The sequence below is a fragment of the Solanum lycopersicum genome, chromosome 8 (assembly GCF_036512215.1).
Source record: "Solanum lycopersicum chromosome 8, SLM_r2.1".
NCBI lineage: Eukaryota > Viridiplantae > Streptophyta > Magnoliopsida > Solanales > Solanaceae > Solanum > Solanum lycopersicum.
The window spans coordinates 65,703,560-65,720,151 of NC_090807.1; the positions used below are offsets into that span (position 1 = coordinate 65,703,560).

At 31.3% G+C, this 16,592-nt stretch overlaps 2 protein-coding genes and 1 long non-coding RNA gene across 3 annotated transcripts; 1 reads left to right on the forward strand and 2 right to left on the reverse strand.

Moving 5' to 3' along the window:
• Window positions 1-8,958: 8,958 nt before the first annotated feature.
• On the reverse strand, window positions 8,959-12,097 carry LOC104648950 (pentatricopeptide repeat-containing protein At4g11690). Its single transcript, XM_010327132.3, has one exon. It carries the CDS (start codon window positions 11,935-11,937, stop codon window positions 10,252-10,254), a length of 1,686 nt encoding a protein of 561 aa, XP_010325434.1. The 5' UTR covers window positions 11,938-12,097; the 3' UTR covers window positions 8,959-10,251.
• Window positions 8,959-12,332, reverse strand: LOC104648951 (uncharacterized). Its single transcript, XR_742883.4, has 2 exons — window positions 12,097-12,332; window positions 8,959-9,939 (listed from the first exon to the last, which is right to left on the reverse strand). It is a non-coding gene; the product is annotated as an uncharacterized lncRNA (long non-coding RNA).
• Window positions 12,333-13,215: 883 nt separating this feature from the next.
• On the forward strand, window positions 13,216-16,393 carry LOC101247948 (NADH dehydrogenase [ubiquinone] 1 alpha subcomplex subunit 8-B). The gene is made up of 2 exons (XM_004245608.5): window positions 13,216-13,495; window positions 16,067-16,393. Exons 1-2 carry the CDS (start codon window positions 13,308-13,310, stop codon window positions 16,194-16,196), a joined length of 318 nt encoding a protein of 105 aa, XP_004245656.1. The 5' UTR covers window positions 13,216-13,307; the 3' UTR covers window positions 16,197-16,393.
• Window positions 16,394-16,592: the final 199 nt, after the last annotated feature.

Sequence of the window (16,592 nt, forward strand, 5' to 3'; positions counted from 1 at the left end):
AAAAACGTAATGTAACATCTCGCAATTAGAAAGAACTAGAAAGAAGTGTAAAATCTGAAAATAGTTACTTTTCAAATGAAATGACATGTCTTTATCGTGTATGTCGTCATAAGTATCTTCGCCTCAAAAGGGTGTGTGTGCTTCCTCTGAAAAGGTTGAAGCAATTAATAAAATTGTAATGTTTCTTCATCAATACCAAGAAAATCCTTCATTCCTCCTTTCTTTATGTTTTTTTAGTAGAGTAATAGTTGTATTAAAAAAAAACTTAATGTAACATCTCATAATTAGAAAGAACTAGAAACAAATGTAAAATCTGGAAATTGTTACTTATCAAATGAAATGACATGTCTTTATCGTGAATGTCGCCATAGATATCTTCATCTCGATAGGGTGTGTTCGCTTCCTTGGAATTAATAAAATTGTAATGTTTCTTCATCAATACCAAGAAAATCCTCCATTCCTCCTTTCTTTACGTTTTTTAGTAGAGTGATAGTTGTATTAAAGAAAAACTTAATGTAGTATCTCGCAATTAGAAAGAACTAAAAAGAAGTGTAAAATCTAGAAATAGTTACTTTTCAAATGAAATGACACGTCTTTATCGTGAATGTCGCCATAGGTATCTTCGCCTCAAAAGGGCGCGTCTTCTTCTTTCCAAAAAGATTGAAGCAATTAATAAAATTTTGATGTTTCTTCATCAATATCAAGAAAATCACCCATTTCTTCTTTCTTTACTTTTATTTAGCAGAGTAATAGTTGTATTAAAGAAAAACTTAATGTAACTTTTCGCAATTAGAAAGAACTAGAAAAAAGTGTTAAATCTGGAAATAGTTACTTTTCAAATGAAATGGCACGTCTTTATCGTGAATGTCACCATAGGTATCTTAGCCTCAAAAGGGCGTGTCTGCTTCCTTCCACAAAGGTTGAAGCAATTAATAAAATTTATTGTTATGACCGAAATAAGCAGGTGTAAACGCGGAAGCTAGCAAAGCAAACCTCGAAAGACCACGAGTAAGAAGACAACGAGAAATACATCAAAAGACACAAAGATTTAACGTGGTTCGGTCAATCGACCTACGTCCACAAAGGAGATGAGATATCCACTATAAATATGAGAGTACAAAATACAGAGAGAAACAACCTCAACCAATTCACTCGGAATACATGAGAGGTTCACACAAGTGATAACGTATCAAGCTTGTGACCCACAAATTCTCCCTCTAACCAAAACTCTCAAAACCTTTGAGACTACATTGTGAATGCAAATTAAGTTATAAGGAACATTCCTCTATTTATAGAGTCCTAAACCTTTTCCTACTAGAAAAAGGATTAGTCAAGCCAAAATCTTTTCCTAAAAGGAAAATTTATTTATGGTAAGAAATCAGGACAAATAAAACCCAACAAATCTCCCCCTTGGCCTGAATTTCTGACAAATTAAATTTGTCTACCTTCTTGACTTAATCTTCAACAACTTGTTTCTCCTCTCCATAATCTCCTTTGCAAAATTTATGTCTCAACACAGAGAACCTATCTGAAATAATTTCTCCAACAAAATTCTTCATTACTGTCAAAAAAGGTTGCGGCTAGAACTACACCCTTCAAGATGAACATCTCTTTCTAACCTGGTTCAATCATCGACTATCGAACCACAGAATCTGGCTCAGATACCACTTGTTAAGACCGAAATAAGCAGATGTAAATGCGGAAGCAAGCAAAGCAAACCTCGAAAGACCACGAGTAAGAAGACAACGAGAAATATATCAAAAGACACAAAGATTTAACGTGGTTCGGTCAATCGACCCACTATAAATATGAGAGTACAAAATACTGAGAGAAACAACCTCAATCAATTCGCTGGAAATTTTTTTTTAAAAAAATCCTACTGGCAGGATTCGAACCCTTGCCAGTGGTTTCGCGCGCCTCTTATTGAGGTGGTTTAAACCAGCTCACCCACAGCTGTTTTTGTTCTATGGGTGCTCATTTAAATTATAATAACATATGTATCATATTTTCTCTCTATATATATACAAAAAAAATTTGAAAATCAATGGGTGCTCGAGCACCCGCGTCTGGCTTACTGGGTCCACCCCTGTGTAAATGCTGATTAAGTTAGAAGGAACATGTCTCTATTTATAGAGTCCTAAACCTTTTCCTACTAGAAAAGAGATTAGTCAATCCAAAACTTTTTCCTAAAAGGAAAACCTATTTATGGTAAGAAATCACGACAAATAAAACCCAACAATTTTTGATGTTTCTTCATCTTAATCATGAGAATTCAACTCCTCATTTATTTTATTTTTTAGTAGACTAATAGTTGTACTAAAGAAAAACTTAATATAACATCTCGCAATTAAAAAGAATTAGAAAGAAGTGTAAAATCTGAAAATAGTTACTTTTCAAATGAAATGGCACGTCTTTATCGTGAATGTCGTCATAGGTATCTTCTTCTCAAAGGGCGTGTCCACTTCCTTCTAATGAGGTTGAAGCAAATAATAAAATATTAATGTTTCTTAATTAATATCAAGAAAATCCTCCACTCCTTTGTTTACTTTTTTCAGTAAAGTAATAATTGTATTAAAAAAAACTTAACGTAACATCTCGCAATTATAAAGAACTAGAAGGAAGTGAAAATCTGGAAATATTTACTTTTGAAACATAGAAGGAAATGAGGAAATTTTTAAGTTAAAGAGGGAGTATTGGTCAACTTCAAACGATCATAACTCCTAAGCTCAGAATAAGTTAGGTGTAGTTTCGGATATGATTGGAAAGATCTTTCTAACGCCGCCAAGTTTGCGCGATTCTGTGCTTATATTAGTGAGTCCTGTCTTTCAAAAGTTGGGTTGTTTGATTCAGAAAAATCTAATCCGAATTTGGGAAGGGCATATTAGTCTTTTCCTTACCTAATTTCATTAATTCCTTTTTAGAATTTAATTGGGGTAAAAAACTTTGTTCAGTTTAAAAAAATTAGAATTCATTCTAGAGCTTGGAGAAAAGAAAAAAAAGGAAAACAGAAATCAAGAAATCGTCAAGAAACTTTCAGACATATATTGAAGGGGTACTCGTGCATTTTCCTTTTTTTAAATAAGATAATAAGTAGCATTTTAGAAAGATGCAAGTATTTGCATAATATATAAGTTAGTATACAAATTTCAAATTGTTAAAGTGCCAAACAACTTTTTAAACACTATTAGTTACTTTAATTTCGTTAAGAGAAAACGAATGCTAATTTACTTCTCTCTCTCTCTTTTTTTTTGCCACAAAATATACATTCATAAAGTGTAACATGAAAGGAATTACACTTATTTCATGTACAAAATTCAAAAAAACTAAAATATTTTAATGCTATAACCTATAAGGTTTTAAAGTTTAAGATTTTCTACCTAATTTAAAAATATGTAAAACTAACTATTTGTTAAAATATATGTATATATCTATCGTTATAACATTGGTTCAAAATGTGTTTTATTTGTGTATTAATTTTAATTGACGTTTTAATTCTTTTCCAAGTCATTAATTAAGAAAAAATAATGAATTTGATATATAATTTACTAAATATACTTATCTATTAGATGTTTTTATTTTTAGAATTGAGTATTATTAAAAAAAGTTTACTTTAATGTTAAGGATATTGTTGGCAACATTATTAGCCTTTTTCTTAAATTAACAATTATTTTGAGTTGAGGCAAAAGTTCAAATGCTATTGATGAAGTAGTGTTATATAATAATTATTGAAATCTCACCTTTTAATTTGCTTATTTTTATTATTTTTTATAAATTTTACAAATTTTTATATTTTTTATTTTTTTCTTAAGTTAAAAATATCATTAATGTATCCGATCCTCTTTTTAATATATTAACACTTTGATTTTTTGCCTATTAATGTATCTGGACCTCCATTAATATATTCATTAAAGAAATTTCTATAATTATAAACTTTTAAGAGATAGATTGTAATTTTACCTTAAAATATGTGATTTTTGTAGTTTGTCCGTGTTATATAATATACAGATCTATTTAAGAAATAATTTGAATAATTACTTGAAATGCAATGGCAAATTTAAATCTTTTCCCATAAAAAAAATATATGGACAAAAATTAGTCTAAATAAAATCGTAAGTACAAATTATAAATCATCAAAGTCATTTAAATAACTCTCCTTTAACTAGTTCTTGATGATATGTTAGTATAATTTTATGAGTAAGATTTAAAAAGGTAAAATGTACAGAAATTTACTTAACTTTGTAGCAAGGACTATCAAAGGATATTGTGTAGTATACGAAGTTGCTCATTTTTTTTATCAGAGATTTCAAATTCCAATCTTATATATAGAAAAAGTATTTCTTCTCAAATAAATTTCTATATTGTATAAATTTTGACGTAATTTAAATCTCGATATAAAAATTAAACATCGAATGAAAAAAAAATGATCGCAAAAATCTAGACCCATAGTATCAAAGGTTGATAGGTAAATACATTTGGGAAAAACAAGAAAAATGTACCTTTATTTGTGTGAATAAAGATGCAAAGTGAGAACATCAATAACAACCTAAAAGGAATTGGGATTTGGTGTATAAAAAGAGTTTTTACTTTGTCACACTGATTCCCTTGGTAATCTAACCTTAGTCATGTAAATAAAATTGTGACAAGATGAGATCTACTATACCTCAAAATTTGTATATTCACCTTCTTTCGTCTCATATAATTTATTATGTACATTATAATAAATATATCTAATTATTATAATTAGTAGAATCGATAATTAAAATTATATGCTTCGGAAGAGAAGAATTATATACATTAAATTATCGAATAGATCACTTAGTAAAGCAGAATTATTATTTATCAATTGTTCATGGTCAACTGGTAAAAGAAGGCATAACTTTAATTTGTTCAATTTATCCTCTCATAATTGAATGTAAAATCGTATTTTATTTTAATTTAGCTATTAATTGATCTTGCAAATACATAAAATTCTTTCTCTGTTAATTAAATGTTTTGTATTCGGACTTTTAAAATTAGAAAATTTCCTTGATTAGAGCATCATGTCCCGATATTGTCATTGTATACTTCCACGAATCGAAAGGAGGGGGACACTGAGCGAGATCTTTCAGCAGTGAATTTCCCATATAAATAGAGACACCTATCAAAAAGATATTTCTGAGACTTCGAGATCGAGGTCTCATTAGCCGAAAAAGACCCTGGTCAATCCACGTGACTTGCTTGACAAATATCAGTGACAAAGACATTGTAAATTGATCCATAAACATTGCAATAAACCTCCGATCCTACTATAGATGCTGCGATAACTTTAATAATTTATATATAATATAAATCTAAATTAAAATAAAATACTAATGACAATATAAATTATAGTCTTAAAAAAAATATTTAGTGGACACCCTAAAAAAAGTTAACTTTGGAATATGGAGTAAATCAAAGTTGTCCGTTCCTTTTTTTCTTAGCATATTCTAAGTCACACAATTTGAAAAATATATTAGAAAAAATTGGAGATAATTAATAATTTTTTTTTAAAAAATGAAAATAAAAATAAAAGTGAATTTGGTCAAAGGATAAAATTGGTAAAAAATAGTGATGTAAGAAAAACACTTTTTAACTATTGCTTAGATACTATTCGATTTCTCTTATCAAAAAATATCAGAAGTACACATTATAACACACGTATGTGTCACGTGTGATATCTCTATCAAATAACTTGTCAGCTTTTTTAAAAAAAATTGTCAAAATATTATTTATATTTTAATCTGCAGAATAATAAAATCACTCAAAATAATAAAGAATATACATTTACATTTATTATATATAAATATATTTTATTATTTGATCGATTTCTTGAAAGCCCCCAAACTGCTTATTTTTTTATTATTATTTAAAAAAATAAAAGTGAGATATTAGATTAAAAATTAATCAGTCAAACAAAATTGTTTTTCTTTAATTTTTTTTATTTGATGATAATCCACTATCATTGGGGAATAAAAAAAAAAAAATAAAGTGTAGTTTTAATCATGTCTTTTTGTGAGAAGTAGAAAACAAATATTATTTTTAGTTTAATGTGTCTTTTAGTGTAAAGCTGCCCCCAAAAATGTGAACGGCGTCTGCGGGAAAGTAAGTCATAATTATATTCAACGTGCCACAATTTCATGATCATCACAAACAACTTTAATTTATACTATCGAGCGTAGCGGATGAGGTTGTTCTCATTTAATCAAATATTTTAAATTAAAGTTAAAAATAAAAAAGTTATTTTGAGTTGAAATTATAATATAAAATTAATCCCCGAGAGAAAATATTGGGCTTTATTTAGCACAAATTGAAAATAATCGTACACTAATATAAATATTTTTTTCATTTTAAAAAGAATGATTTGGATTGACTTGACACGAATTTTAAGAAAATAAAGAAGACTTTTGAATATTGCGATCCTAAATTAAAGTCATGTGAATGTACAAAACTATCCTTTAATCTTGTGCCTTTAAATATGCCACGTGGAAAATTGAAATTAAAATATTATCAAAAGAAAAATGTCATTCTATTTGAAACAGACAAAAAAAACGAGGTCATTCTGTTTTAAAACGGGAAGAGTATTAAAAAAAATTAAGAAATATTAATGCTACCTTATTATTAAGGCTCGATGAATTAATGTATACATAGTAGGATTAATATAAAATATTGAAAGTAATTTGTTTAATCAAAATTTGTTTAAATTATAGTATAGTTATATTTATTATATTAATAAATGGAAGGGCAATCTAAAGTTTCGAATAAATTTGATTTAATAGGTTGAAGGAAAACCTTTTTAAACTATTTTTAATAAATTGAGAATAATTCATGTCACTTATAAAATAAAAAAATATACGATCATTAAAATAGATAATTAACAAAATAAGAAAGATTTAATTACACATCAATTATCATGAATGTTGAGATTAGAACATCTTACGATTTGTTTTTCAAACAATTTCTATTTTTATGAATAGTAGGTACAATTATCTTCTAGTTTTTTTAAGAAAATAAATAAATTATTGACGTGATATTATAAAATATTTCATAAAATTAAAAAAAAAAAAAAAGAAGAAGGAAAATTGACAGAACATTTGTTGAACATGTGAACTTGGAATCACCTTATCAAATAATGCAATACAAATCAAGTCATCCATTCATAGAGATTCTAAAATTTGTAAAGCACTTTATTAAGTAAAAAAGGGTCCCTTCATTTTTTGCAGGTGTAAAGATCTAATCATATATATATATATAAATTCTAATTTCACTCGTAGAATTTAAAGTTGAAACTTAAGAATTTAAGTTATTAATATTGTATTTAACGTGTAATTCTCATAATTCAAAAATTGGTTTGAGTTAATTTTTCAAAATTAGATTTTCAAAAGCTGATCAAATTTTATGACAAACAAACGTTAGCTTAGAGATCGATTTAGACTTAAATTTATTAATTATAATTTTTCACTTTTATACGAAAGAAAATGATAAAACTTAACTAAAAAAATGCTTTTGAATTAAATGTGAAAATAGTTTTCAGATCAGCGCCGGTGAAGAATGCAAGCAAAGTTAAAGCTCGGATATTGATATATTACATCAAGAGAAAAGCGACAAATTGATAAATTTTCATATAATATATAATCACCCTTTATCACCGGTTTTATATTTTCTTTTATAACTATGCTCTAAATTAAAATATATATCCAAAAAGATTCACTCTCAACCATTCCATATGCTATCTATCACTAAACTCCCCCTTTATAAAAAAAGAATCAGATGTCTCTAAAGAATAAATTTATTATACTTTTAAATTTTGTGAATCCATAATATAATATCTGTCGATATTTTTACTTGTATATATTTTATGTTAGATATTATTGGATTCGATTAAACAATAGCCAAAGGGTTCCATCTTTCACTTATAAGAATAATATAAATAACTTTTTTTTAAAAAAAAAGAAGTCAAATGTTACATCAAATTGACGATTAGGTGAATATTCTTAAAAAAGAATAATTTACCAGAAAAAGATGAAACTTTTGAGAAAAGGATATAAGTGTCTACTTTTGGTTTATTTCACTTAATTCTCAAAATATATCTCGTCTTTGAATAAACAAGTGCTATCATAATTTACTTATCACTAGTTTTTGGTAGATAATAAGTGAGTTTATTTATTTATTTTATAATGTTTGATAAGTAAGTAAGACATATTATTTCGAGAACATTTATATGTAATTTGGTGAAATACTATAGGGTACGATGAAATAGAAAAGAAGGGGGGTGTTCGAGATTGATGAGCGTAAAATGAACTACAACATAGGAATAATAAACAAGGGTTCCTGTATTATTATTATTTTTAAATAAGCTAAAAAAAATATGGTCCCCTATCTAGTTTTTTTCAATTTATTTTTGCACACTGAATTTTGTATAGTGGTTATGTTGTCAGTGTTTTATCATACAATGAGTTCTCTGGTCCCAATTGGTTACTACATGTAAGCAGTATTACTCATTCATCAGATAGTGTGGTCCTTCATTACAAATAAAGAAAAATATGAACTTAATGACAAAAGAAACCATATGGTTAAAATTGAATGAATCCATGACTACACTTGTTAACTTTCTCTTTTTGGTACAACATAGAAACTTACATATGTATGTAATTCAATTCAAACCAGTTGAAATCGACTATACTGAATCATTCACGACACTTTGTATTACTCTCACACTAGCTCTGTTTTCATTAGTTTAGATAGTTCACACTTCGCCCCTCCCTCACTATAACATGAATCGATATTGCTTTCTTTTCCTCTAGCTACGAAAATCTTTAGAAAATTTTCAACCTAAACTTACCAAAATTTCCTCTCATTTTTTTTGTTTTGTATGAGTGACCCTCCTTTATGTGGATTTGGGACCAGCTATGCTTTGCTAGATTTAGACAGACAATTTATCACTTTATCAGACAAAAAGAAGCAATAATATGAAGAGCCACCAATATCTAGGCTTACATCTTTGGTCCAAGAAATAAGACTGTAGATACAAGGCAATTTGGAATCAGAATACAGAAGGCTTGTAAGGGTTAGAAATTGAGGTTCCCTCTAAAAAGAGACATGTAAGGGAGCCACCACGAAGAAATTTCAGAAGTGAGCTCAGAGAAGGATAAGATAAGAGAGTCCTATAGAGAATGCGGTAAAAGAAAACCATAATAGAGTTTGAACACAACTAGCAAATTGATTATCTTCGTGCATAAGGATACTCAATTACCTACCAAAAAAGATAAATAGAACATGATGCATCATGAGCTTGTATCCATCATCCATGGTGACTGAATTCAGGGGTGGCTCAAGTTATCCAAATTCTATCAGCTGCTTACTGGAGATATCAACACTGTGTGCATATCAACCCCAATAAGAACCTTCGAAAAAGTGTTGTTCATTCCACTATGAGATATCTACAGAAAAAGAAGAATTCCTTTTGTATCACTTCAACTCTTGATCCTTCAGCAAAAGGAATCACGATGTAGCATCGCGATGGTGTGTGTCTTGACTTGAAGTTTCCCTTGTCAAGGAATTTTAGTGAGTCCGCATCCTCATCCTCAATCCACAAAGAGGAATCCAAACAACTACATTAAGCTCCTTCATTGGAGAGAAAACAATACTAACAATAACAGTAGATCCTAAAAGCCATTACAGTTGATATCATCAACCCAATGTGATGACAGAACTACACATATGAACAAGTTAGTTTTGCGGCATTATATGATGAAAAAAGTAGCATGCAGCTGTTACCAAACTTCAATGTTGATGAGACTTCTGTAGGAAGTATAATATTATATCCTTTACACGCTTGTAGAGAAGGTTTCCTCTTTTTTTTTTTCTATCAAGAACTAGCGTAAGCTTGTGATGAAGTAGTCTCCATAATCTCGAGAACAAGGACTGTAAAATAACATAAACTACATTAACATGAGATCAAAAGAATGACCAGATAAGATACACTAGGAATGTAACATATAAACATCAAATGACATGAAACTACAAACACTCCATATTCAATACCAAAAGGTGTTACTGAATACCAAAAGGTGTTATTGACTTTTCTATAAGGTAAATCAGGGTGGCAGCGAAGCTTAACATGACAATGAGGACAAGGCAATCGATGGTATTCCAAGCCGTCATTCATTTTCTAGTTGATGTTGCTTCACATGCTTATTGTGTGCATACATTTCAGGTATCGCTTTCATAATATCTTTAAGTCGTCATGTTCTTTGCCTTTTGAATCAGATCACGTGATGAAACCGAGGGTTTTAGACCGAATTTCATCATGCCACTGACTAAAACCTCGGCCTCTTTCCATTTCCCATCACCACAAAGAACTTCAATCGTCAAGCAATAGCTTGCTCCATTTGGAATCATTCCATTCTCAACCATTTCTTTGAGCAGCTTCAAGGCTCTATAGGAACTGCTCTCTTTACAGTATCCAAATATCATCGTATTGTATATTACATCGTTAGGCTGTAAATGATATTCAGACATCGATAGGAACAATTTCGATGCTTCCTTCATATTCCCTTGACTACACCATCCATGTATCAAGGCCCCATATGTACAAAGGTCTACACTCAAACCAGCTTTATGCATACGCGAGAACACCTCAAGTGCTTTTTCCATGTCGTTGGATCGAGCAAATGCATCAATAAGAATTGTGTATGTGACTTTTGAAGGAAATATGCTTCTTTCCTCCATCTCACGAACAAAGTCAACAACCTTTGATAGATTTCCAGCTCTAGAGAAACCCGCTATTAAAGTATTATACGTGATTGATGTAGGTGTCAACCCATAGGACTTTATCTGATTGAATAAAGTTAATCCTTTTTCAAGCTTTCCGGCACTACAACACCCATCTATTAGAGTGTTATATGTGATCAAATTAGGGTGCAACCCAGCCAGCTTCATTTGATCCACTAGTTTCTCAGCTTCCAACACTCTCTTCTCTTGACATAACCCTCTTATCAAAGTGTTGTACGTTACAACATTGTATACTACCCCATTATGACGCATTTCATCAAATAATTCAAAAGCTTTGCTAACTTTTCCATCGCTGCAATACACGTTAATAAGAGAATTATAAGTGTATATATCAGGAAACACTCCATCAAGTTTCATATTCTCATAAAGCTCGAATCCATCCGTTTTAAGTCCTTGCCTAAAGAAACCATTAAGTAATACAGAGTAAGTGTACTGATTAGGTATAACACCCTCGACTGACATCGTACTAAACAACTCCTTTGCTCTTGCAGCATCACCATACTTAAAACATCCATCAATGATAGTAGTATATATTACAACATTCGGTCGCCACCCCATTTGTTTCAATTTAGCTAATACCTCAAAAGCACCATTCAAATTACCAAACTCACAACAACCCTTTATCACTATCCCAAAACTATACATATTCAAAAAACTCTTCCCCATTGATTCTTCAAATATCAACCAAGCCTTTTCGAAAGATCCGTTCTTTATAAAACAAGAAAGAATACTATTAAACGTATTCGATGAAGGTACAAGTCCTTTATCAATCATTTCATTAAAAAAGACTAAAGCTTCTTCTATTAACTGAGATTGAAGATGGGCATTGATGACAATTTCATATAAAGGAGTAGAATACAAGAAACGGGTATGAGTCAAATGGTGAAGTAAGGATGGAACTGTGAAATGGGGTGAAGTGATTCTGCCGGAAACTAACTGTAAGATTAGAGACTGAGCAACTGAGATTGAGTTGCTCGAGAGAAGTCCGTCTAGGATTATAGAGAAAGATTGGTGGGTTTGATGAAACCCTTGCTCGATTGAGGATTTGAAGAGTGTAAGAGCTTTGAGTGGTGGGGTTTTCAGCAATTTAGAAACAAGAACAGCTGCTCCTTGTGGGGTTCGTAACATTTTCAGTTCTATTGAAAATCCCAACACAATTTACCCAGAAAAACGCAGAAATTAAGCACACCCAGATAAACAAGAAGACAAAAACATGTACATATTCAGCGTTCAGGCAAAATTTATTTCACAGTAAAAGATGGAACTCTACAGAAACCATAAGAGAACCTGGTTCTAAGTGACTTCAATAAAAAGGCATGAATATCCGTGGACTTTACAGTAAGACTACTCTTTCATTTACTATACCATAAGCACAGTTCACGTCAACGATGGAGTCGCCGGCGAATGCTTTGCCATTGTTTCTTCCTTGAAGCTCACCGGAGTCCGAAGAAACAGCTTTTAGCCCACACAACCAATAACCTGGACTCGGGTCGGCCCAAATAAAAAATAAAAACTATGAAATTACAATCTATTTCTATTAAGTTTCTAATAACATTAATTCCTTAAAAAGATAAAAATTGGATATAATAATTAAAGATCAAATACATTAATATTGTCTCGGATACATTACAAACTAGCTCGAATACATAATATGTAGCTCAGATACATTAAATACTAGATCAGATACATTAATATGCAGCTCGAATACATTAAAAATAAGGAATTTTGAAAATTTTTAAAAGTAATTGAGGATAATGAAAAAAGGTGAAACAAAAGGTGTGTATTTATCGTAATTTGTCCAATAAAAAAGGGAAAAAAATACTTAATTACACCGCCATTTCTATAATATTTATTAATTCTAATCATATTATTATCTGACTAATTATCATTTCATGTAATTAGTTCAAAAACATCTAGATTCCCGTATGTTTGCTATCAGATACACTATGAAAAATAGATAAGTGGGAGAAAAGGTAAGTGAGAGAGGCGAGAGGGGAAAGAGACAGGAGGGAGTAAGTGATCCCAGATACGTAAGAACTACACTAAATATACATATTTTAGATATAGATACATTCCAGAATCTATATATATTTTGAAATATAAATACATATAGAGAGGCAAGCGAGAAAGCTAATATGTATTCGAAATGCATGCAAAATGACATGGATAGAGTATATTCGAATTAAATTGAACTTATTTTTGATTTCATGTGTCCGTAATATATGTATCTGAATGCTTCAAATACATGTATTTGAGCATTAAAATCTAGCACGAATAATAATTTAAAAAACTCACGAAAAGATAAGTAATTGGGCCTTGAACTAGTGAGATATGTATTGTTTAGCCCGAAATAAACTCTTAGCCCACTTAATCAAATTACCAGGCCTCAAGCGGCCCAACTAATCAGCCCAAGTTTCAGTAGAAGAAATGTATGAGCAACCAATCGGAAGACAAGAGAGTGAACCGATAGTTCGTGTGAAGTTTTGCCGATTGGAAAAATGTCTAGCGCAGTGGATGCTGTTGGAAATCCGATCCCAACATCGGCGGTGCTGATGTCGGCGTCGAAGCACATAGATATTAGGTGCCGGAACGAGAATGTAGCATATCTCAAGTGCAAGAAGGACGATCCAAACCCGGAGAAATGCCTCCAAAAAGGTCAACAAGTCACTCGCTGTGTTCTTAGCCTGTAAGTTAGTAACTCACATCGAAATATTTCTTAATTTTGATATTTTTTGCCGATTTTTTGAGATTGTTTTTGGTATACAGTTTTGTGATTTGTGTGACTGTTCAGTGTATTATGAGGTGAAAATTTAGGGCTTTTTTGTTTGTGTATTTGGTTTTAGTAATCAAGAGTTGATATTTCTCTAATTTAATGTGTGAAGTGTTGAAGACATGATTAAGTAAATAGATTATTTCCTTAACATGTAATTGGTGTAGGTAGAGATACTTGGACTATGATTAAAGACACAATTAGGTAGATAATGCACTCAAGGGCATTACGTTGCATCAATGAGATAGGTTGAGAACTGAGGTCTCAAATTCGATTCCCAGCTGAGGCATAAATATCAGGTGATCTCTTCTCATCTATCCAAGCTTGCTGGACAAAGTTACTTGGTACATGTACTATTGGGAAGTAGAATTAAAAGAGGTATGCGCAATCTGGTTAGGACACCACGATTGTAATCTCTCAAAGATTTTAGGCTTTTAGATGAGGTAGTCATCTAATTTAACATCAAATGTTCCATTATCTTTGTCTGATGTTTGCCTGGAGGGATTGTTTTTAGTCTAGTTAGAGAGATGTCATAATAGGGATCAGTGTGAAGTTCAAAATATGTCTAGTTTTAAGACCCCTATTTTGCGTTATAAGACATTATTTACTAGTATAAACTATAAATTGACGCGAGTCTGAACAGAGCAGAATGAATATCCAGTTATAGACTATTCATTGTGATGTAGTTGGTAGATTGATATTAGATGTTTTTTTATGAATGTTTCTTTTGTAATAATTGAGGGGAAGATTGTTCGCAGTTCAACTGTTTTCTAATAGTTTTTGATAGAGTAATAACAGTGTTTCAGTAATAAGCTATATTTCCTCGATGACCCTTATTACACTGGGTATGTTGTTGTTACCTTTATTGCACGGAGAGAAATTAGAAGCATAATGAAACACAGTTTCAAACAATACTTGTACCAGAGTAAACAAGTTCACCTCTGGCAGTTAAAACTAAAATTCATGTATTGAGGAACGGATGTTGTTTTTCATACATGAAAGAGGTCAAGCTATTACGAACGCGCTGTGATTGAACTTATCTTCTTAGAGGTGGAAGATATGTGTTAAGCTTGCGGGCTGGCAATTTAACAAAAGATCATGAATGCTTATAGCTGTTTGTTTCTTCTTCCGTGTGCTGATGAGTGTATTGCATGCAATATAGGCTAGAAATTGTAATTGGAGATTATTGAAGTCTCTTCTACCTTCCTAATCACGCCGATGCTGAATATGGTCATTGAGAGTATTTGAATGCTTATATAATGTAGGATTATATCTGGCGCCATCGACTCTATGAATCAAAAGTAGTGTTGGCTTCTTCCTATTTGAATCACTCACAATGAAACATGGTTCAATATTGTCATGTCTATTTCATATGTATGTGACAGGGACAATGGACTTTGATATTTATCCTATTACAATCCTTGAGACCTGTTCTAAGACGATGTTAAAAGTTCTGCTTCCATTTTGAAGGCATCTGTCCAGTACTAAGTGGTTACAGCTTATCTAAAATGTTTACAACTTCAGTCACTCCCCACATATCGACTTTGTAACTAAGACCTGATCATTAACATTATTGCTCAATACATTCTCTCAAACTAATGCATAACCTCTTAAAAATGCCATTAGTCAAGTACATGAAACAAAACCTTCCTTTGCACAATCAAATCAGACCCACTTAAAGGAATCCTAGGCTACTTGTTACATTTTTATTTATCTCACCGAAGAATATTTTTTTTTCCTCCTTTCAGTAGTTCTATTGCTTCATCTATCAATTCACGAGTAGAGAAGCAACCATATGTGCATCACCTAAATGCTGATGCTAGCCTGTGTCCACTACTATTTTCTCTTCTTTTCTTTTTCTTTCAAAAAGTCTTTCTTTCTTCAAATATGTGCATATTCTTGGTGTTTATGCGGTGTACTTCTTGCGAAACCCTCTCTGTTAGCTGCTTGGGGTTCCCCAGCCAGTGTACATGGTAAGCTTTGAATAGAAGTGAATTACCGTGTCTAGGTATCCAGAATTAACATTAATGCTGTGGCCATAGGCTAAGTTGCTCTGAATCTCCAAAAATGTTGCCGCGCCTGTGTTGGATCCTTAAAAAATACACTATTTTTGGAGGATCTGACACCCGCTCGTTGACATATTGAAGAGTCTGAGCAACAGAGATCTTAGGTCAATAGCCTAAATTTAAAACAGGAAGGAGTGGTGGTGGGTTTATGCTAGGGCTGAGTGTGTGGAAGGTTGAGTCGTGGAGAAAAATGCAAACACAAAATAGGGAAAGAGTGGCCACATTTCTCTTCATTTGTTGGATTTTCACTATATTTGGTCCTATTTCAGTACATACAACTTGACTAAGTACTTGTTTTAAATTAAGTTGGAAGAGTGATGTTTGGTTTTTATAGTTTGAACAACTTGAGGAATCTGAGTGATGACTTGATAAGTCTTTAAAATGTTGTGCAACTTTGAGAAATATAATTTTTCCATTATAGGTTGAAGGATCTTCATCAGAGGTGTAACAAAGAGATGGATGCTTATGCTGGATGCATGTACTACAACACAAATGAGTTTGAGATGTGTCGTAATGAGCAGAAGGATTTTGAGAAAGCCTGTCCTTATTGACTCGACTGGCGAATGATGTTTTTCATTTAAGAAATAAAAACTTGAATGTATTTTGCAAACAGAGAAGAGCATATTGTTGTTAGCTACCTTTCATCAATATGTTTGTGTTTGGAACCCTTTCACAGGGCACTTGCCAATTTGATGTTACTCTTAAATTTGTCTTCAGTATAAATCATGAAGCAGAAATTCTTACATAACTTGTTTTTAGAGCATAAATCCGAATTCGGGTCGTTCGTCTCTGTATCTTTACATATCTTTAACTTATCATGTGTATCCAGATTTCAATTTATGCATTGGCATGAGCAACACAATGAACATCTTCCATTCATTCATCTACACTTCCCACTTTGAATGAATGTCAGGATTTAGACTCCTTTGAGTAATAATATTCTTACT